General features: G+C 42.3%; 2 protein-coding genes across 2 annotated transcripts in view; one reads left to right on the forward strand and one right to left on the reverse strand.

Annotated features, from left to right (window-relative positions):
- Positions 1-2,379: 2,379 nt before the first annotated feature.
- Positions 2,380-5,801, forward strand: LOC139302964 (zinc finger protein 260-like). Its single transcript, XM_070926626.1, has 3 exons — positions 2,380-2,497; positions 3,306-3,497; positions 3,835-5,801. The coding sequence occupies exons 1-3, from the start codon at positions 2,380-2,382 to the stop codon at positions 5,475-5,477; spliced, it is 1,953 nt and encodes a 650-aa protein (XP_070782727.1). The 3' UTR covers positions 5,478-5,801.
- A 160-nt stretch (positions 5,802-5,961) lies between these two features.
- LOC139302963 (ankyrin-3-like) overlaps positions 5,962-22,900 on the reverse strand; it is a 99,343-nt gene continuing 82,404 nt past the window's right edge. The window contains exons 43-52 of the mRNA XM_070926625.1: positions 19,669-19,743; positions 17,936-18,067; positions 17,668-17,811; positions 12,040-12,769; positions 11,718-11,910; positions 11,379-11,462; positions 9,820-9,903; positions 9,295-9,525; positions 8,372-8,443; positions 5,962-7,560 (exon numbers count right to left, since the gene is read on the reverse strand). Of these exons, the coding sequence (XP_070782726.1) occupies positions 8,396-8,443; positions 9,295-9,525; positions 9,820-9,903; positions 11,379-11,462; positions 11,718-11,910; positions 12,040-12,769; positions 17,668-17,811; positions 17,936-18,067; positions 19,669-19,743 (1,721 nt within the window). The 3' untranslated portion in view covers positions 5,962-7,560; positions 8,372-8,395. The remainder of the gene's footprint in view (positions 7,561-8,371; positions 8,444-9,294; positions 9,526-9,819; positions 9,904-11,378; positions 11,463-11,717; positions 11,911-12,039; positions 12,770-17,667; positions 17,812-17,935; positions 18,068-19,668; positions 19,744-22,900) is intronic.

Genomic DNA, 22,900 nt, shown 5'->3' on the forward strand with positions numbered 1-22,900 from the left:
AGTAGAAGTTTAAAGTAGCAGTTAATGGAAATAAGTACAAGTACCTCAATTGTACTTAAGAATAGTACTCGAGTAAATGTACTTAGTTCCCACCACTGCCACTCCCATTATGTATTTAAGTTTCGCAACATTTGGGAAACGTAAACAGGAAGTACAACGTTGCCATGGAGCCAGTTAGCTGTGGGCTACAACTTCAGAACCTATATTGGTTTAACTATACGTTTTGGAAAATCACCATTGAAAGTATGCCAAATTAGCTATTGGTAGTTCCTGTTTCTATTGTACCCATTAATGTACAGACAACTATCTCTGAATTACGATGATGATGAAGAAAACTTAAAAACATGAAGATCGTCAGGCAGGTTCAAGAGTTGTAAGGAGCGTCTTTTTTTCTATGATTTCTAAGCGGATTTATGGGCATTTAATCGCGATGAACATCGGATATAATGTTATCATCGGGAAGGGTAAGTCACACGGGATCTAAAAATATGTCTATCATGTCTCTGTGTTCAGATTTTACTGAGTTATGACTCCGAGAAGGAGTACCATTAAGCGGATCAAACCAGCGGGCAAAACATAACCAGCTTTCCATTGTTTTCAGAGCACCAGCATGCACCTGCCCCTTTCCTCTACTTTTCTGCAGAACGACTGTTGTTCCATTGATATTCATTACTAAAAACAAGACATCACTGCCAAACATATTAAGTTTTGATCATTTTATGTCAGCAGAGGTCAAAATAGATCATGATTTGAATAAACTCAAGTGGAAACCTTTTTAAAGATGGCTCAGACATGTAGTCATGAATGATGATGAATGATGGTGTTTTTATTGCATCGTTGTTTGTGTTTGGTATTGTTTTGCACATGTTGTGTCATGTAACAGAAATACATACACACGTGACCCCCAAAGTACTTGTGACTGTAACTGATTTAATAAATTACATTATTAATAATGATGCAACAATGTGCAAGCAGCATTTTACTATTATAGTTAGTGTTTGGCTGTTGTATAACCTCAAAAGATAAAGATATAGACATTTTGGTAAAGCCAGAGTGAGATAGAAATCATTAACTCGGCACCAAAGCCCTGGCCTTTAGCCTAACATGCAGCGATGACATAGATCCACACGTCATACAACTGTCTGTGTGTCAGCCAATGCACACAATAAGGCCAATGGTGCAAGCTGAACATTCAATATTTGTCTGTTTGTGTTTTGCAGTACACACACATGACATCCATGATTAACGCAGAGTTATGGACTCTGTCACAGCTGCGAAAAACTGGGCCAAGACTTAATGTTGTATGATTAAAAACAAGTTCCTTATAACTTTAAACAAACTGGCTCAGAGTATGATTTGCTGTGAAGCTGCATCTTTAATGTATATATGCAATAATAAAGTTTTTGATGCTTTAGGTGAAGTTTGATGGACACCTGGCCTGTCGTAACAGAAGAACAGGCTGTTGCAAATTAGCTGTGTATAAACTTAATTTCTGGGAGACAGGGTTGATTAATGACTTTATATAAAAGTAAGCTAATTCATTCCAGGATTCCCTCTTCGTTCACAGTTCAGCTGAACTGCTGATCCTGCAGTATTGTTTGTGTGTACAGAGCAGAGGGGTGAAAGTGAGACATGTGAGTTACACCACACGTTGGCATCAGCACCAGGCCATGATGTCAATGCCCTTCTTTACCAACTACAAAAGAAGCAAACTACATTACCCAGGCAACATCAGTTTCTGCTCCAATCTGAACTGTTTTGTAGGTGGTTAAGCTTTTACTAATTTCCTAATGCTATGTTTCTTGATCAGAATCTTCTGGTTGTAATAAGGTATTTTGTTATTTATTATTCTCTCACAACACCGTCAAACTCTGCACATTATTTACATTGTAGGAAGAAAATTGGCAAGTCAAGCCCCAACCCTAACCCTAACTAAAATAGTAAAATGCTACTTGCACATTGTTGCATCAGTATTAATAATGTAATTTATTAAATCAGTTACAGTCACAAGTACTTTTAATCGCGTACTTTAAATACATTTACCTGGTAATACTTCTGTACTTTTACTTCAGTAAATATAGGAGTGTTTTTACGTTGTGATATTTGTACTTCTACTTAAGTAAAAGATCTGAGTACTTCTTCCACCACTGCTGGGAGCTCAGTTTGTGTGTGGTTGTAATACCATTTATGAACAGAGGGTGGCGGTGTTGTACCATCAACCATAAGATTTACCCAAACCGGAATAGAAGAAGACGATCCCGGAAGCAGTACTGCCTACAGCGAAATAGTACATTTTGTTGTGCCTGGTGAACTGTATGTGGAGGTGCTGCTGAAGCTACAAAATGCTCACAGGGTGACGAGAGACCTCACCGGTCCGTCATGTCTAAACTGCCGGTGTTGAGGACGCTGGTGGCCGAGAGACTGGCCGCAGCGGCGGAGGAGATATTCAGCGCCGTCGAGAGGATGATAACGGAGAAGAAGATGCTGCACACGTCAGGTTTGTAAACACAAGACACGTTTTGATAAGAGCTGGCTTTTATGAAGGGGATTATATTAATAAGTCATTTTATACATTCTTAAGACCACCTACTTTCATCTAAAGTCTTTTTATGACTTTCCTATTCTTTAAAAGATTATGCAATAATTTGTGACGCAATCTCAAATCAATCAGATGGTTTTGCTCCTAAAGTAAAAGACCATCTTTTGATTCCGGTAATATTTGATGAATGATTGTTCGTTTACGAAAAGTCGCAAAGCAACCAACAAATGCATTAGAAGCATTATTATTATTATTATTATTATTGTTATAGATTCAGTTACCAAATCAACAACCACTGCTTTGAAAACATTAACTGGAAATGGTCTTCAATCTTAACAAGATTTTTTAGCTTTTTGTAAAAGATGTGATGAGACTTAAGTTCAGCTACATGAAATGTTCTGGACTGACACGAAGAAGAAGTACTAAAGTGGACTTAAAAGATGCATTAATACTGTTTGGAGCGGGAAAGGACAACATCAGAGGCTTTTATATAATATAATATATAATATTTTATACAGATATTTTTGCCTGAAAATTCACAAATTGAGAATGGCCCATAAATGCACCATTCTGTCTTTTTAACCAAATCACAGCCACCTGTATTTTCAGCTTAATCTCCAAAGAAATAAATAATAAACACAAATACAAAACTACCGTCTTGTCGAAGGGCAAATTAACTTGAGTTTGCATCCCAGATAATTTCTACAACATATATTGGAACTTATTCTGGCATTTACTCATGTGCCTAATTTCTTCCTTCCCACAGAAATGTCTTCTGAGCAGCAGAGGGCAGTCGTACACAAGCGTCTGTCTGTGGTTGCCGACGAGATATTTAGGATCCTGGAGATAATGATGGGTCAATATGAGGCAGAAGTCTCTAGTTCCCATGACGAGGTTGAGCGGCAGCGCCAGCTGCTGGACATCACGTTGGAAACGGAGACAAATTTACAGAGAACAGGTGCATTGTACATTAAATAAAGTCTATATTCCAGCAATGAATGTTTTTTTAATAGACGTCATTGATTTTGTTTCCTGCTGGTACCATTTAATTAATTGTTTAATGAGTTATTAGACACACCAACAAATATAAGTGAAATTGATGAATATAGTTTGCACTGAGGCCCCTGCTTGGATGGACTTAACTTGCCTTTAAAGTGATTCCAAATCAAATGCTCACCTGTTGACTGACATAACTGCTCATGCACACACAGGAAATATAGTTATGGCCTTGGTGTTGGTATTTATTAATTTACAGTATTTCCATGCTGAATGTGTCTCTTGGATCTTCCCTTCAGACAGACAGCTGCTCTCTGGGTCGGACTGTGAAAAGGACATTTCCTCTGAGCAGCAGAAATGTGGGCAAAGCAGGAGCTCCTTTCAGGTCCAGAAAACATCAAATCTACCACAGATTAAAGACGCGTTTACGGAGATGGACTCTGAGTTTATCCACGATAAGCCCTCGCATCTCCACCAGACACAAAGAGCAGCAAAGGGCACCTCGTCCGAGACACGAGGAGAGCGGTGTGGCGACCAGGAGGTTCTGTCATCAAAACATTCAGAAGCTGGGAGTGAAGATAATAAAAGTGATAAAGAGCAAAATGAGAAAGCCCTTAAATCAAACAAAAGAAAAAGATTTCAGAGACTGACACAAAGTGAAGGTGCAGATTATTGTGAAACATGTGGAAGGTCTTTCCATAAAGGTGCTGCTGCGAAGAAAATACAAATAAAAATGGTTCCCACAAACAAGAGCCAAACTACGGAACAGAGCTGTTGCAGAGTATGTGGAAAGTTTTTCCGGTACAAACGCTCTTTTCTGAAACACGTACTTCAGCACGAGCAGAGCTCAGATCTGTGTGGAGCCTGTGGAAAACATCTGGACTCCGACGAGAGCTTGAAGGTGCATTTACAAACCCACAACGAAGAAAACATCTGCGGGGATCAAACGGATGACAGACAGTCAGAGGCCGAGTGCTCTGACGCTGAGAGTAAAGAGGGTGACAGTGATGAGGACTGGAGGGACAGCGAAGGAACTGATAGTGACGATGGAGACAGCGAGAAAGATGAGACCAAAGAAGGACCTTGTTTACGGAAGCCAGATTCCAAAACAAAAATTCAAGGATCAAACAAACCCAAAGGTGCTAAAAATAAGGATTGCAAGGATTTATCTCATCCGAAATACCGCTGTAAAGTGTGTAGCAAGTCTTTCTGCTACAGAGCCTCTTTTCTGAAGCATGTGCAAGAAGACGAGACGGACACAGATCTTTGTGGCGTGTGTGGGAAGCGTTTCGAGTCTGAGAGCTTGAAGCTTCACTTGCAAACTTACATCAGAACCAATGACTGTGAAGTTTGTGGCAAACACTTTGACGGCCACAAACAGCTGGAGATGCACATGAGAACCCACACAGGAGAGAAGCCGTACATCTGCACCGTCTGCGGCAAAGCGTTCGCTCAAAATGGAAATCTAATGGGACACATGAGAGTTCACACGGGGGAGCGGCCGTACGTCTGCAGCGTGTGCGGCCAGAGCTTCAGCTTTAAAGAATACATGATGTCTCATATGAGAATCCACACGGGGGAGAAGCCGTTTCTGTGCAGCGTCTGCGGAAAAGGATTCAGACAGAGAGGGACTTTGAAAACGCACATGATGATCCATACAGGAGAGTCCACACACCGATGCGGCATATGTGACAAAAAGTTCTACAAGAGCGGAGCGTTGAAGATCCACATGAGGTCCCACACAGGAGAGAAGCCGTATCTGTGCAACGTCTGCGGGAAAAGCTTCACGGCGAGCGGCTCACTGACCAAACACATGGGCGTCCACGAGGGGGAGCGGACACACGGCTGCAGCGTCTGCGGCAAAGGATTCATGAGGAAAGAGGACCTGAAGAGACATGTTCAGACTCACGGGGACGAATCCACACAGCTGACGAGTCTTTAATGGGTGCTGCCTGTTACAGGAATAGTTCAACATCTTGGGAAATACACTAATTTGCTTTCTCTCCCAGAGTGAGATGATGTTAGTCGTTTTAGTCATTTTTAACAGTATTCGAACAGCCAGTTATAAATCAGAGGGAATTTTTTTCTAAGATGTTGCATTTATTGACATGTACTGTAAATCATATCAGATATTACCAGTCATGTATTTGATAGATAAAACTGAAGAACCTGCATGAGTCTGATCACTTACCAAAAGTGTTATATTTGCCAAAAGCCACATAAAACGGTATATTGTTTCAAGTCATCATTAAATGCTGGATACTTGTCTGTTTGTCTTTGACTGCTCACTGTTTACATTGTTTTCTAGATGCAACCTGAGGACAATGTCTCCTCTATTCAGATGTGTAATTAATTTATGTCTCGATTGAAACCATGAAGTTGGAAAACAATAATCAGCTGTCAGAAAGCAGAGTGACTCGCAGGCGTTCAGTTTAAACACAATTTATTTTTCTGCTTAAATAATTACTTGGATCATCCAGTGTAGGCTATGTTGGTTCGTCATACATGTTGGTACCAGATTTATCATCAACAGTGGATGCTTGCGGTGGTTTTGTATGAAAAAAGACAAACAGAAAGAAGAAAGAAAAAAAAAAACAAAGATTGACACAGGAACAGAAAATCAGATTTTGAACAACGTGTGATCAATACTGTGATTCATGTGATTTAGCCGTTAGTACACAGGACAAGATTTGGATGATGGGGCTAAAAATGAGATTCTCTGTTCTCATGTAATTACAACCTATTAAATAAAGATAAAACTAATCAAACCATCAAAATGAAAACAGTCCCCCTTTTTAAAACCACAGCAGACCTTTTAAAAAGCTTAAACGTACACTTCTAGTATGCATGATGGGCTTACAGACAGACGTTTGTATTTGATGTTGCACGCACACGGGGGCTGCTAGAGATGACACAAACCGCCAGTCTGCAGGTTACATTCGGGGGACACTGACCTTCCTGAAGCGTAAGGATGAAGCTTTGCTATCTGTGCCACTCGAGTACGGAGTGTGTGTGTGTGTGTGTGTGTGTGTGTGTGTGTTTTCATTTTTGTAAAAAATAAAATAGAAACAGTTATAGATGACAGATGGGGGGGTTATTATGAGTGCTCACGAAGACAGAAGTACCATCAAAAATCCTCTCTAATTGTATTACAGTGCTTTGAATTAGGAGAAAAGAAAGAAAAAAAAAAAGAAAAAGGAAAGCGTTAAAAATAAAGTGACGTCACATGCAGCAAAATATCATTTCTCTGAAGACGAACAATGTTCCACAGACAGAGCGGAAGGAGCTGTTGGCTTTAAAGAAACGTCCTTTGTTTAAAATCAAGCAGTTTTTTGTTTTTTTTTCTCCGCTCGTCTCTCGTTTACATACAGCTTTTTTGTTCCTTTTTTATATTCATTTGGAAGAGCATGTCAGGTCACACACACTCAAGGCTGCTCAAACAGTGTCGACCTCTCAATGCAGACGACTCTGCGAAGCTTCATCAACTCAAATCAGTGCATAAACAATCTGTGGAGCTACTGATCTTTTTTTTTTGTTTTGTTTTTAGATTTTATACAGTGTCATTTATATACAACAAAATCACCCATTTACTATTATATTTCATTTTTTAAAAAAAGAACCACATGGTACACCCCAATACTGTGGGTCCAGGAGGAAAAAAATAGACCATATAAGGCGAGTGTCTGAGAGAGAGTGAATCACACGTCTTCCTTATCCGTCAGCAGTTCCCTCTTGTTTTTCCCGTTTGTGCCGTCTTTGGTCACAGACGCCTTTTCATTCATCGCAGATAAGAAAGTTCCCGTTCACGTCCATGCGTGTCCTTCGGTGTTGTTTCCAACAGTGAGTGAGTTTGGTGACATGCTCATGCGAAATCAAAGAAAAGTAGTTGTTTTGCGTTGTCTTGCTGAAAACCATGCGTTGTTAAGTGAAAGCTTCAGACACGTTTTTGGCCGATTGACGAGGCTTTCCAGTCCGTTTTTCCTCCCAAGGTGTGTGTGTGGTGTCGCAGGTGGACATCAGTGGACCTGCAGGGTGAAGGATTACAAGCTTATATTGAAATCTGAGGTGGACTGATACTGTAGATATTCAATGCCACAGATCTGTGATGATTAATCAATGTACAACTATTCACTTCCAAGCAAAAATGTACTGGTTCCAGCTTCTCAAATGTGAGGATTTGCTGATTTTCTTTGTTTTGTATGATTGTAAATTAAATATATTTGACTTTTGGACTGTTGGTCCAACAAAAGAGTACATACAATACTATTTTCTGACATTTTATATACTAAACAATCAAAAATATATGGCAGATTAATCCATAATGAAATTAAAGGAAAAGTCAATACGCTTACTTGCTGAGAGTTTGATGAGAAGATTGATTCCACTTTCATGTCTGTACGCTCAATATGAAGCTAGAGCATGCAGGCGATTAGCTTAGCTTAGCATAAAGACTGGAAGCTGGGGGAAACAGCTAGCCTGGCTCTGTTCAGGTACAACTCTCTGTAAAACCACAGCATGTCGTTTTTTGCTCGTCAGTTTTTGTACAGTATCTTACGGTTTCCCCCTCCTTCCAGTCTTTATGCTAAGCTAAGCTAATTGCCTGCTAGCCCTAGCTTCATATTTAGAATACAGACATGAGAGTGGCATCAATCGTCTCATCTAATTCTCAGCAAGACATTTTTAAATAGGTTTAACTCTCAGAGAAGAGAGTTTTGTAGCACAATTAATCTTAAAATACATTATTAAAGCAACATTGTGAACCATTCCACTATTTTGACTTTACAGATTGATATTTATACTCATGAATCAATAACAGTCAAGTTCTTAGCCTCTTACCTGGTTTAGTTGGCAGCTCTGCTGTTATGACTGACTCTTCTTGCCTTGTTTCTTGTTGGCGCCGTCTCCAGGCTTGGCAGAGAGAGAACGAGCAAAGCAGTGGGAAAAAAAGAGAAAGAAAAGTTAGTGTTGTGTTCAGGCTGAATACGACCCGTGTGTGTTAATGAAGCACAACGACTGTTGGTCAGGAGATCACAGGCAACATGCTGGAAGAGAGACAAGTTTAAGGAGGGGAAGAGAGGATGTTAAAATGACTAAATCACACGTGCATCAATACATGTTAAGAGAGAAAAATATATTTATTTTTTCTATATTAGTTGAAACACTTAATAAACACGTAATATTAGTAGTTCTCAAGCCCAATCAAGGGGCCAGTACTACTGATACACTGCAGGAAACACACACAGCAGAACACAACCACTGCAAACTGCACAACATGTACACAGACAGTAAGGCTGCTGTAATGACCCTGCGACTCCATTACACAGCACTTCACAAACTGCATCCATTTTCTTTTTCACAGTAGCATAACAGCAAACAGCTCGGATTAATGCTGAGATCAGATGACAAAATAAGAGCCCGACAATGTGCGAGCCTACAGATGTGACGCGGCGAGAATGAAAACTCAGTCATAGCCTCGGATGTCTCGTGACGACACAGCGGAAAGACTAGTTCAATATTGTCTGTAGCAAAGTTTACGTCCAAATGTAGCTCAAACTTCAATGTGTGAGTGGTGAATAGGTGACGATGAGCCAGAAGCTGCGTAGAAGTGCAGAGTTGGGTGTTAATGCTCTGAGAGTTTAGCTACGACTGATCCTTTCACATTACTCGGAGTGATTTGATTGTTTACATACAGTTACAGCTTCATGCAGGTGGAAGTGGACCACGATTGACTAAGTTAGACGGCTGGTTTTAACGCCAACCTCAGTTTTCCCTCTCTGGGCCTCCTCAGCCTTGTGGCCCTGTCGGGAGCGCTTCCCCCTCTTCTTGCCCTTCCCCCCTGTGGCTCCAACTGCTGCTCCTGCAGAAGAAGCTCCACCTGTCGCTACACCACCACCAACACCACCACCAGCTCCTCCTTCTGTAACGGTGTCGCCTTCACTTTCCCTCCGTTCCTCCGTGTTGACCACACGGCGAACCACCTTTCTGATCACCTGTAGGGGGGGCAGAAGCATGTCAGGGGGAGGAGGTGTGGGAGGGAGGCAGGAAGAAATAATGGAAAGGAGGGTGAGGAGGATACATAGAGGAGTGTGTGTCATGTGATACAGCCTGTGTGTTACTGTGTGAAAGAGTGTGTTCATGAATGTACTCTCCCCTTTTTCCATTTAAAATATTACTGGGGAAACACTGTTGTATGTGAATGTGAATGTGTGTGTGTGTGAGAGTGTGTGTGTGTGAGCTGTAGGATGAAAATGCGACAGGTGATGGAGGAGGGAGAGGATGGTTACTTTTCTGGTGACCAGATTCCCGTCTTCATCTGTGAACTGCTCCTCCGTCACAGACTCTCCAGGAATGTTTTTGGCCTCCTCTCCCTGAGGTGAAGGTTTAAAGGACGGGTGGAGGGAGGAAGTGAGGGATGGGAGGGATGAAGGGGTGGAGGTACAGGTTGGAAAGAGGTTTGAGAGGTTATCTGTAAGACTGTTATTCATCTGGTTATTTAGGAAGTAGAGGACATTCTGCCTGCCACAGCCGATGGGTTTCCCACTGTTAAAATCATGAACACAGATTTGAAAACTGCAAAATCAGAATTGATAAAAAAACATCTGAAAACTAAAATTCTTGATAGTGTTCATGTGTGAAGCAGCACGAAACACAACTTCTTCAGGTGCTCTGAAGACGTGAAAATGTTTTACTCATTTCAGTTTTTACAACTGATATTTTGGTATTTTGCGTTTTGGTAGGTTGTGACTGTTTGGGACAATGAGGATGCTAGCGCATCATACAGACTGTCTCAACATGTTAATATGGCTTTTTTAAACACAAACTATGGTTTACTGTTACATGTATTTATCATAGAGGTGTGAAAACAAACAATTATTCATTAATATACTGAAAAATCATGTCCAAGCTTCAAGAGGAAAAACAAAAAAGCTGCAAACTTTCAGCTGCAGATTCTTCTACGACGTTTTCCTTCAGACATACGTCATGCACAAGAAAGACTTTGGCGACACCTCATTCAACAATAAAGACCACACAAATTACAAATAGTATTATATAATATTATACTATAAATGAGCCAAACACGCAGCACAACCAACAGTCCACCGACCAGGTAGCAATGCCAAACACCAAACGGCATGGCTGGTGGTGTAGCGGCTCACAGCAACAAGCAGTGAGTAGCACGCCATGCTACAGCAAAGCTAAACATCCACACACACTCACTGTCCCTCACACACACACACACACACACACACACACACACACACACACACACACACACACACACACACACACACACACACACACACACACACACACACACACACACACACTCCTATGCCACTATAGTCAAGTTTCCATCCAAATGTAGCGCAATTTTTGACAGAATTTCCAGAAAATCGGCAGAAGAAAATGCAAACTAATGCATGTTTTCATCCAGTACCGTTATATTATATTGGGTGAATCAAGATAAACTGTTGCTGGTAATAATTCTCCAGTCGGGGGCCATGAAACCAGAAGAAGAGGGCGCAACAAGAATTAAAAGAGTGCCAGTCAAACCTCAAATGATGGAAAACTTGATGGGAATGTGGCAGTTATGTCTCGTTCACCTCAGCCAAGCATAAAAACTCTTTAGTGACTCTTTTTTAATTTTCAGTGTTTCCACTTAAGAAAAAACAGCTGGACAGACACCCACTCTCTTCCTACCACACTGTCTTGGTTAAAAACTCTATAGCTGCACACAAACACACTCCCTCTGTCTGACTTGCGGTTCTTCACACACTTGCACAGAGTCACAGAGCTTGTGTTCACTCTGCCTCGAGCCGTCCACACACCAGGCCTCACACACCTTGAGTATGACTCTTCTGCGGTACACCCTGGTGGTGACAGTGGTCTCCTCATCAGAGCCGGACTCGTCGGCTCTAACGCCCCCCTGACAAAGGGAGCCCAGTAGCAGTGTAACATTAATGATCCCAGTGTGTGTCAGAGAGTACGTTTAACCTTTTTAAACCCACTAAAACTGAAATGAAGGCTTTAAAGGCCGTAAATAACAGCACACAAGGATATTTAAGGCCTTGAATTATAACAAAAAACATTTTAAGACTTTCTCAAGGCCTACAGACGCCATGATGTGTGTTGATGTTTGTGCATGAATTTCAATAAAACATAAGAAAGTAAATAAATATACCTGGACGTTGTGCTGGGACCTTTCACCTCCCTCCCCCCGTCCTCTGCTTGGTCCCGCTGTGGTGCTGTCCTCCTGAGATCCATTCCTCTTGGCCTCCTTTTCCTTTCCTTCCCTGGCTACCTCACTGTGACCTCCATTCTGTCTGTCGGTCTGAGCCGGAGGCTGCTCCAAAGAATCAGCCAGACTGTCAGGGCTGGGGGGTGGGTGGGGGGGTGAAATATAGTGAGGAGGTGAGATAAATAGAGATGCTATCACAAAACTGCTGGACTGATAGAAAAACCTTGGCGTGTAAATCTGTAAACAGAATAAAAATAAACCCCACCTGCCCTCCTCAGTGCCGGGGCTGAGGCCAGGAGCTGCCGACTCTACAACCGCGTCGGACGTCTCACTTCTCCAGCCTGGAACTGAACACACGTCTTTTTCTGCTTGCCGTACTTGTTCGAGGATTGCATTCACCCTCTCCTCTGTCATCTCCTCGTCCTCCAAGCCTCCCTCCAGCTTTATATCCTCCAGCAGACTCTGTAGCCTCTCCTGGGTCATCTCCTCCTCCTCCTCTTCTTCTTCTTCCTGCCTTCCATTTCCATGACCAATGTCTGAGGCAGCATCCTCCTTTTGGTTTCCTCCCTGACGCTCTAAAACAAGTCCTTGCCCTGCCGTCACTTCTGTCTCTAACGCCTCAGCATGCCTGTCTGTTCCCTTTCCTGATACTGCCCTCCTGTCATTCTCCGGCCTCTCGTAAGAAACCAGCCCTGTCTTTTCTTCCGCAGACATCCCTCTTTCTCCTGTGGTCCAGGTTGTATCTTCGGCCCCAACAATGGAGGGCTCTGGGGCATTGGAGCCAGGGGCTGGGGCGACTGTGAGGGGGTCACTGCTGGAGGTACTGGTGGTCTGAGTGAGAGAGAGGTCGCTAGGTCTAGTAAGCATGGTCTTGCTAGGGGAGTCTGCGCTAGCATCGCCCTCGCTAAAAAAGAAGTCGTCTGAGCGCAGCGGGGTAGGGGGCTGGTAGTTCAGGTCTGTGGGGGTCTGCAGCTCCAGATCTATATTGTGGTATCCTAGGTGGATGGCAGGAGTAAAGGATTAGAGGGTAAGGGGATTGAAGAGGGAGGGAAAGAAAAAAGAGGGGATGAAAGGAGGGAGGGAAGGAGAGGTAGAGTGGTGGAGGTGATGAAATGAGAAACACTTGTAACATCTAAAAGGTAGCTTTTGTTCAAAAGTCACACAGGTGTAACCCAAATACACTTTAAAGCTGCATTAACTGATTGTTTTGGCCAGTTGAGGGCAGCAGAACAAGCTAGCACACAGTTGCCAATTGTAACATCCAGCAGACACGAAGCAACATTATCATTCATTTGGAGCCGTATTTGTGTCCATCTGATGAATTTATGTCCAATATTCACTCTTCTTTTTAGCACTTTTTTGGTCTCCACCAGCTTGAAATATCTGGTGAAAAAGCTCTGATAAACCCTCTGTATGCCATCTGCAGTCAGCGACTACTTGGTGAACATAGTGGAGCATTTAGCAGCTAAAAAGCAAGATATTTCCCCGAGGAGTTGGTGGAGACTAAAAACAGCTTTATTGGGTTTATAACTTGCCCCGCTGCCCCCAAGTGGCCCCCCCAAAAAAAGAAAAATCAATCAACACTGCGTTAAGGGCACATTTCTCAAAGACGCGGGGACTCGTGTGTGACCTCTGGACCAGCATTTAAACACATGAGCAGATCACAAAGAGATGGAAACAGAATATAAAGACAGACTATAAAATGTAATGATAAATAGATAGATAGATAAACTTCACATTCACTGTATTTATATCAATTTTAAATGAACATTCAGTCACACTAATGTCATCTGAACATGCCTTTTGTAAAAGCACTTAACTTCAGACCCCCACCTCAGACTCAGAGCTACTGATTTCAATTGAAATGCAACAGTAGTGAAGTTAGTGAGGGGGGTGGTCGTTGTAGCACAAGCCTGACATCAGCTCATTGTCTCACTAATTATGTTAATTTAAGAGCATGAGCAAAAGCTTGAGTGGAATCCAGGTAGGTTAGTTGTGTTGATTTGAACAAAAGGCAGAGAGGAGCAGAGCAACAAACAGGTTACATCTAAATGTAGACCTCAGGAACAGAAAGATCCCGTCTGAAGTAAGAAGGGACACCAGGAGGGAGGGGAGAGGGTGGAGGGGAGGTGGGAAGTGACGGGGAAGGAGGAGAAGAGGGATTTAAGGGAGGAGAAGGGAAACAATGAGGTGCGGGAAGAGGAAGGGGAGAGGATGAAGGGGAGGAAGAAGTGGGAGGAAGTGGAGGAGGAAAGGAGGTACATATTAAAGAGGGAGAGGGGGGAGAAGATGAGGGAGGAGAGGGGAAAGGAGGAGAAGGGGGAACATAAACAGGAGAAGGTGACAGGAGAGGAGGGGATGGAAGAAAGGAGGGAGGGGAAGGACTAGACATGGAGGTGCAAGAAGGGGGAGGAGAGGGAAGAGGGGGAGACGATTTAACAGGTGTAGGGAAGGCACGATGGGGAGGAGGGTGGAGGACAAGAGGAGAGATGGAGGCGGAGGAAGAAGTCAAGGGCAGATGGAGGGCAGAGGGACGGAGGTGACGAGGAATAATCGGAGGAGGAGAGAAGAACGGGGAGCATCTATTAGGGCTTCGGGGTGACGAGGGGAGAGACAGGGAGAAAGACAGAGAGACAAAGTGAGGAAGAACAGGGGCAACGGGCAGGACGTAAACAGGAGGTGTGGAGGGGGGAGACGGGAAGTGAAAGACAGAGGAGGGAGAGGGGACAGCAGGAGGGGAGGGGAAAGAGACAGGGGTGATGTGGCTGGGGTGAAAGGGAGGAGAGGAAGAGGAGGAAGGAGTAGTATGGAGAGGAGCGACAGGCTGAGACGTTCGAGGACACAGGGGGACTGTAGGAGACCTAAGAGGCTTTGGAGCTTTTACAATTATCACAGTTCACAAGAGACAAAACAAAACAAAAACACAAAACAACTGTTAGACAAGACTTGATGAAAAGACAAACAGATAAATGCACGGACAGTGAAGTGAACCTGTGATTAATGAAGGCGTTTGAGAAGCTGCAGAAGCAAAGATACTGCACACCAGAGTCACGGGATTGCTTATCTCTGACGATAAGCAAGAATAGGCTTCTTAGTCAACAGCAGTAGCAAAGAAAACAGTAGAGAAGAGTATAAATAAGGAAGCAAAATTCACAGTCTGAGGGATGAGGACAGGTTTTGGGATCTAGGAGGTCTTAAGTTTGCTAAGCTGCAAATTCATTTTCATAGAGGAACTGAGAAGAAGTGGGGTGGGGGGGGGGGGGGGGGGGGGGGGGGGGACTGGGAATGCTGAAAGGCCGAGTCGAAGTCGGGATTTTATAAATACTGAGTTCATTAGACCATATTCCCCCGGAGCAATCTCTCACTCTCCAAGACATTTTCGGCTAGCCTCCAAACAGCTGCTGTGTCCCAATTCCATGCTACACACTGATTGAAGACAGTATATATCACATGTAATGATTATGTCACGAATACATTGGACGCCAGTTGAACTGCGTCTTTTGATTGTCACTGCCAGTTACATTTGTGTTTTTAGCTGTCTCACCACTATTGGCAATTTATTCTATCCTATAGTCCCTTTGTGCATTGCATTGGGAGTTTTGAGCATACTTAATTTACTGACTGGTAAACTTGTACCAGAAGTAATATTGACCTAATATGACAGCTACAGTAATGTTGAAGGGGCCATATGGTTGGGGATAAGCTATTGCTAAAGCCTGCTAGTTAGCTGTATTTCTAGCTCTCTGCATAAGGAAGGTTGTTAGGGCGACAGGGGACACTGTTTTATTTCCAGTTACTCTACTCAGCCTGAGCTCAGCAGGTGGGCTAAAAAGCAGAAGCTACGATTGAATCCAAAAGCTGTTGAAGGGAAAGCAAAAGGTAGCCACTGGTGAAAATTAGTGGTTACTGGTTAGTGGTGCTTAGCGCTGACAGGGGAATTTGCTGTAGGAGTTAGTCACTCAGAAGCAGGAAGAGGAGCGAGGAGGAGCAGGAAGGCAGTCTGCTGGTCTCAAAGCGGGAGAAGCTACAGCGGAGCGAAGAGGCTGGGAGGCTCGGAGGAACCCAGGAGATGACAGGTACAGTACAGCTAACAGCAGTGACACAAAGCATAATTATACACTGTACACTTTGGAAAAAGGTGTTTCATTTTCAACCCATCTGTGAGTGTCATCCGGGACAGAGCACATCCCAATCAACAGGTGCTGCGCAGAAACACTCGTGCATGTGTTGAAAAGGCTCCAGCCGTTTGTTAAAAGTGTATTGTTGTAAGCAACAACGTCAGAGCAGGCAGCCTCTCACACAAAGCCACAGCCATGCATTTTGTTCATTTATTTTATGTGTTAAATGTTGGTTTCACTTAAGATCATCTTTGCAAAAAGATCACCTGTTACTTAAAGCAGTAGCAGCACTAATCCTTGTGTTAAGATGATTTTCAGAAACCTATTTGGACAGATTGCCAATGAGGCTCATTTCAGAAGTTTGTCTCAAAGTGTGTCTGCCTAATTCTGTGTGTTCATCTACTGATCACGGAAGAAAGCTCATTTTATTTTGTCAGGGACACTTTACAACAATGTTATATCCTGGTTGGATACCTTTCCTAAATTATATGATGGGATGTGACAGTGCTACTATAAAAACAGTGGAAACAAAGTGGAAGCATACAGTTGACGCAAGTATTCAAATCCTTTACTTAAGTTAATAAATACTCCAAACAAGTTTTAGTCCTGCATTCAAATAGAGAAGTATTAACAGCAAGTGTACTTAAACAAAACTAGTTAAATAATACTCATTATGCAGCAGGGTGGTCCCTGTCCTCATTATATTATTATATATTACATTGTTTTATTGTTATAACTGATGCTTTAACATGTAAGAAGAATTCTGATGTAGTTGGCTCAAGGTTGAGCTAATTTTAACTGTTTTATGTACTGTTTATACTGTCTCTTTTGATAGGATTATATGTATAGGATTATGTGAAATGTTTCATTACACTTCCAGGGTGATAAAAAGGTACATTTTATAATCAACTATCTGTAAATAAAAGGCACAAAGTTCTGAAATGTCCCTCGTTGGGTCTGTCAGAATCAGAGAATACTGGTAGCTGCCACATTTCACTTTTCATTTAAGAGGAGAGAGAGAAAGTTAGAAAGAGAAAGACTTGCCATACTGCTTAAAGCAAGCATGCCATTGTTATAAATTGGTTGTTATAATTATGTTTTTATGTATTTTCTACTAGTGTATGATACAAACTTGACAAAACGGGATGTGTTGGGGTATCCATTAAAATTCTAAACTTGTAACATACACATAAACATAACTATTGTTTAACCAAATTATGAATCAGAGCCCTAACCCATCTGAGAAATGAGCTTCACGCATGTTATCTTATCAATAAGTTCATCGATACACTTCTCAGATGGGACAGAGACACAGATTCATTAGCGGCTTACATCATGCTTTTGAACAGTTTATAAAAACATGCTAAAAAGTGTCATGCACCCAAAATGGTACAGATTTTAAAGTTAAGTTTAAATTTTTTTTAATTAATTATCACCCAAAAATCTATCACTTGCCATTAACATTCCAATGACTGAGTGCTACAAATGAATTGCACTGCCCAGTGTTGGAAAACTAACAAGCTGACTGGGGTGACCGTTCGATAAAGACGACTCTAATGCTATTATCACCTGACGGTCCATTAACTGACCTGCTGGAGCATTAAGTCATTTTGGTTAAATTCTAATTAATGTCCCTTGTTTGGTCAAGCCTGATTGGTTCTGTGTTGGTTTGCACCGTCAGTTCTGACTATCTGGCTGAGAGAGGAGGTGAAGAAGGGTGAAGGGATAGACTGAGAGATAGACTGAGAGTTCAGCTAGGGTGGGCTACACTTTACCATCGGACTGATCCGGGAATACTGCGTTATCATCGGCAAAGCAGCGTGTGCCTGAAATGTTACCGTAGTCAAATATGGGCCCTTCCAGCAAAGTCACAATATCCAACCGATTGATCTTAGTCAGCACCGCAGTTAAAGCATCCGCTAGAGAGGAGACAGAGAGAGAGATTTCATATTTCACATGTCCTGTTGTAATACCACAAAACCTTGATATTGTCAGTTATATTGATTCATTTCTTTTTCATAGATACAAACACACACTTCTTACTTGTGGCATTTTTACCGTCCCTGTGCACCCATTTCTTTAGGAGCGTGAAGCTCTGTGCTGTCAGGGAATTGGGGTTCTCCACTCTGATGAAGTTGATCTCGTCCACAGAGAATTCCAGCTCCCTGGCCAGCTCTGTAACAGCAACGAACACCACAAAAAGACGCTTTTCTTGAGAAACTTAAAACATAAAGATGCAGTCCTTTGTTGCACAACGGGATCGGCCTTGGCACTAACATTGCAAGGCGTAAGAGTCTCATCTCTATTGCGGTAAACTGTGCTAAAAATGTCTGCATTGGCAGTGAGGCACTGTGATTTATCATCCATTACATAGTGCACAGCATTGCAAACAGGAGTGACAGCACTAAAATGCCTCCACAGATGCAGAAACGTCAGAAAACAGTCAGTTATCTGATGATGAGCTGCTGCCTGACACATCATGTGTGGAGTAAACAAATTGATGCCACAGGGGACATAAATGCAGAAAAACAGCAGCAGGATAAGAAGCTAGGAAAGATATGTGGAGAGCGAGGCATTTTAAATTAGACTTCAGGTTTGCAGCAATTATAATGCACACTAAATTATATTCACATTCCAGCTGATCGGTTCTCATGTTACAAGCTACACTGGATTGCTTCTGAAACAAGAGGCGATTGACATGATTTGTGCCAATACTTTTCATTTATGTCCTTAGCGTTCATTCTCTAAATAATCGTAACTGCCAAACACCGCGTCAAACACAGTCTAAAGCTAATGAAGCAGTGAAATGCTGCTTGTCGTACAGACAAGCACACTGGCTATAAATTTAAAACCATGAGAACGTAATGTTCAGCAGATCTACTTGTTCACTGCAGCTCTGCAACAGGAACACACATTAAATATGGATTAGATTCCTTTTCTAGAGCACTCACTCACTCACTCACCGCACTGGACACAACTACAACTATCCACATATGTATCACACACACTTCAGATGGACGCCTCTCACACACACTCACACGGTGACGCCCTCTCACACACATGCAGGCAGGCGTGGGGCAGTGCTGCAGTGCAGGTGGTCAGGCTCGGACTAAACTGCAGAGGCCACACCCTTATCGCTGCTCAAGTACAATATCTCACTGTTCCTCTTACACACACTCAAACACAAAGATACATGACGTGGAAGCATATAAATACATTGCTATAAAAGCGTGCTATAACTTTGCTATTACAATTAATGATACATTTATTACTCTATATATTTTTCAGCCACAGAACTCCTAATACGTCTCATCAGGAGGTGCGTATGTTTAAATGTTAACAATTCATTTGAAAAATTACGATGAAATCAGAGTTTTCCGACTTTCTTGTCGTGCAGTGATGGTGATGTATGTGATGTATAAATGCCACTGCAGTGCTGCCCAGTTAAGACATTTTTATACTATATGTCCACCAGATGGCAACAAACACTGTAATGGTTTGAGAGCTGGGCTCAAGTCCAGCTCATTCAGTCACACGGGGGTGTTCTTTAAAATTCACATACAGAATCCTCTTTGATGCAAGAGAGATAGATCAGTGAATATATTGAATATTATATGAGCGCATGAGTCTGTGGTTGGATGCTGAACTGATTCAGATGAAACTGATTTTACTCCAACATTTCATCTGTTTCTCCATGTTGTATCAATTACCATAATAAACAGCTTCCTGACTGTTTTTGAGTGTTTTACAAAGTGTGAGTGTGTGTGTAGACTCACCAGTCCAGCTGAGTCCGAGGTGGTCGGCTACTATTGCCATGCGGAGGTCTGTTCTCTCACAGGGACTCTGAGGGCCTGTGCGAGGAAGCAGGGAAGTGCAGGACACAAACAATTAGCATGTGATATTATGACAGCAATCCCCAAATTAATTAAATGTGGTTCTCAGTAAGAGATACACAAAATGGCTCCTATGAAAGGGCCGCAGAGGGGGGGTCAATGACATTTAACGAAAGAAACTGATAGGGATTGTGAACTGAAAGTTTGTCTGTTTCAGACTGTAGACATTAATGTGGTTTAACCAGAATACATACTACATACCTACTTAATGATTACTTACTCAAGTTTTTGTCTCTTTTTTGCCACTTTCTGATCATACTAAACCCCGTAGTGTTGACTGAACAAACATAGAGACTAACTTTAGCTCACTGTCCCAGGTCTCACCTCTGGAAAAAAACCAAACAGTTTTTCTGGCCAGACTCTCCTCAGTGATTCAGTTTGGATAATGGATGCTGGTTTGACATTTTGGGAAATATGGTACACTTTCTTGAATTAGATGAAGATATCGATACCACTCTAGTGTCTCTGGAGCTGGAGCCAGGAGATGGTTAGCTTAGCTTAGCATAAAGACTGGAAACGGGGGGAAACGGCTAGCCTGCTTCTGTCCAAAGGTAAAAAGAAATATGCCCTCCAGCATCTCTAAAGCTCACTAATGAACACCCTGTATTTCATTTGTTTACTCCCCAAAATGTCAAACTATTCCTTTAAGTTTTAGAATGAACTGTCCATCAGGCTATATTCTGTTTATCTTAATTATTAAGCCTTGTGAAATGCAGATATGTCCTCTGGATGGGACACAGAGGGTACTGTAATAGTGGAGATTTCCCTTCTATCTAGCTTTCATACTACCTTGCTAATGAGGACAACTAAGTAAACATATTAATCTAATTGCTGCAGTAACTACTTTTAGATTAGCACTATTAAAGAGCATCTGTGAGACATCTGATAATACGAAATAAAATCAAAGTGAGGATCTGTGAGGCCAGAAAAGGAAAAACACAAATCACATTTTCACACTAAAATGTTTGATGTTTCAGTAATATTAGTATTAGTAGTAAAGGGTCAAAGACTTAAAGAGTTTTGTATCACATCACTAACAACAAACGATCTACCATCAGGCAACATTCCCTCTCACTGATAAAAGCAATTCATGGCTTCAACTTGAAATCAATAGTAATCCAACTGCACTAAGTTTTCCACCAAGTTGCGAATGACCGACTACACTGACGCACTCCTGTGCAGCGGACATTCATATGATTGTCAAGTTCATCCGATGAATTGTTTTCGCAGCGCTTTCAGAGAGCAAAAGTACCACCAAATGATATCTACAAACCAGGCAAGCAGACCAAAACAAACACAAGGTCCCCAAATGATCTTCAATATCTAGGTCTTAATCATGTCGAGGGTGGAAGTAAGTGGTGTGGTGTCATGTGGTGAGGTGCAAAGCTAACTTCTGTAGTGTGAGATGAAAGTGAGAATGTGTGTGGTAGCCTGAAAGACCTCACAGTAATAGAAAGGAATGCATACTCACTCTTAATTTAGCCCCTCAGGCTTACTTGCAAACCAACTAAAAAGTGTTTGCTGATATGGAAATTGAAGTTCCTGTACCTTTTTTTCTGACAACACTACAGTCTGTTGTAAATCTCTCACTAGCAATGAGTTAAGTAATCGACTGTCATAGCACATTTACAGAGAATTGCTGATTCTGTCATCGATTCTCTGTGTCTTTACCTCTTTGTCTAAATCACACAGCACAGGACAAAGATAACAAGAATGACAGGAAGAAGAAGTGACAGCTACACTTACAACGTCACATCACAAAGCACCCACAACAGCTACATGCATCTCATAGAGAAAGATAAAGTATAACAAGTGTTTAGAAAGAGTTTACAAACTAGTCTCCGTGACAGGAGCCGTGATTGGTTGATCAACCTGACTCCCTTCCTCCTTCTCCTTCTGCTCTTGCTCCTTCTCTCCAAGTGTCCGCCTACTCTTCCTCCTGCTCCTCCTCATCCTCTCACTGCTGGCCTGCTCAACCTCAGCTCTCACATCTCTAGCAGATGGTGTTGATGTGGTGGTGCTGGTGGAGGTGGAGGTAGAGGTGCGTGAAGGGCGGGAACTTCTAGAAGCTCTAGATGGCTCTGACAAGGAAGTGTTCCTGGTAGTGCTGAGGCTGCAGCTCTCTTCGTCCTCAGTGGGCAGTGTTTTCCCCTCTAACTTTGTTTCAGCCTCCTTGGGAATGGTTTGGTCCAAAAGGCTGGCTGCCTGGCTATTGACATACCTTACTTTTACATTTTTTGAGACCGCTGCACTGTTTTTTATCACTGTTTCATTTGTGCTACTCCTACCTGGGGTTTTCACAAAACGGTATCTGGGTTCAGTACTGGATTTGCCTTTAGTTAACTGATTATTACCCCTGGACGTTTTAATGCTTCCATCACTAACCGCAGATTTGGTTCTAATCCGCTTCTGCTCTCTGGAACAAGAGGAGTATTTCATGGCTTTCATTACTGGGATTCTAGATTTCGGACATACATTCTCAAACGGGTCTAATCTTTCCCTGACATAATGTATTGCATGTTTCCTGACTAGGAATTTATCAACATTGTCTTTCACTATTGGTTGACTTTGACTGCATAGTTTGTGGCTGGGCACCCTCACTGGTAACCTGGACTTGCATATATTGCCTTTGACCTCTTTGGCTCCTGTGTTTGTTATTGCTACATTAGTAAAAGCCCTGCCGTCCCTGCTGTTCTCCTCTAGCTGGCTGAAGGAGGCTTCTATCCTGCTGACCTCCTGCAGAGTTGGCCCTGTAGAGGACAACAAGTTGAACGCAATACTGCCAGCCTGAATGACGTCTGAATGGACGTAATGGGAGTCAGGGATGTTGCAAGTAGTATTGCTGCTCCATGTTTGGGGATTGCTAATCTGTTGTAAAGGTGCGGAAGAAGAAAATGTACTTTGGTAATAAGTGTTCTGATTTTCTGAGGTCCTATCCAAATGGTCCCTCTGTCTGGATGTACCTGAAGGAATACTATGATTTGGAAAATACTCTGTGATGCCTGATGGTCTATTATAATAGTTATCTGTCATGCCTGATGTATTAAAATTATAATAATCTCTACGGTTTGAGGTTACAGAATAAGAACTATCTACAGTTGTTCCTGAGGTTATA

Source organism: Enoplosus armatus, chromosome 20, assembly GCF_043641665.1.
Source record: "Enoplosus armatus isolate fEnoArm2 chromosome 20, fEnoArm2.hap1, whole genome shotgun sequence".
Taxonomy (NCBI): domain Eukaryota; kingdom Metazoa; phylum Chordata; class Actinopteri; order Centrarchiformes; family Enoplosidae; genus Enoplosus; species Enoplosus armatus.

What these genes read in the sequence shown, in the direction of transcription:
- LOC139302964 (XM_070926626.1), top strand. Translation starts at nt 2,380, where the DNA reads ATGTCTAAACTGCCGGTGTTGAGGACGCTGGTGGCCGAGAGACTGGCC. An exon ending in GAAGATGCTGCACACGTCAG is followed by an intron (nt 2,498 to 3,305) that starts GTTTGTAAACAC and finishes TCCTTCCCACAG; the next exon opens with AAATGTCTTCTGAGCAGCAG. An exon ending in GACAAATTTACAGAGAACAG is followed by an intron (nt 3,498 to 3,834) that starts GTGCATTGTACA and finishes TCTTCCCTTCAG; the next exon opens with ACAGACAGCTGCTCTCTGGG.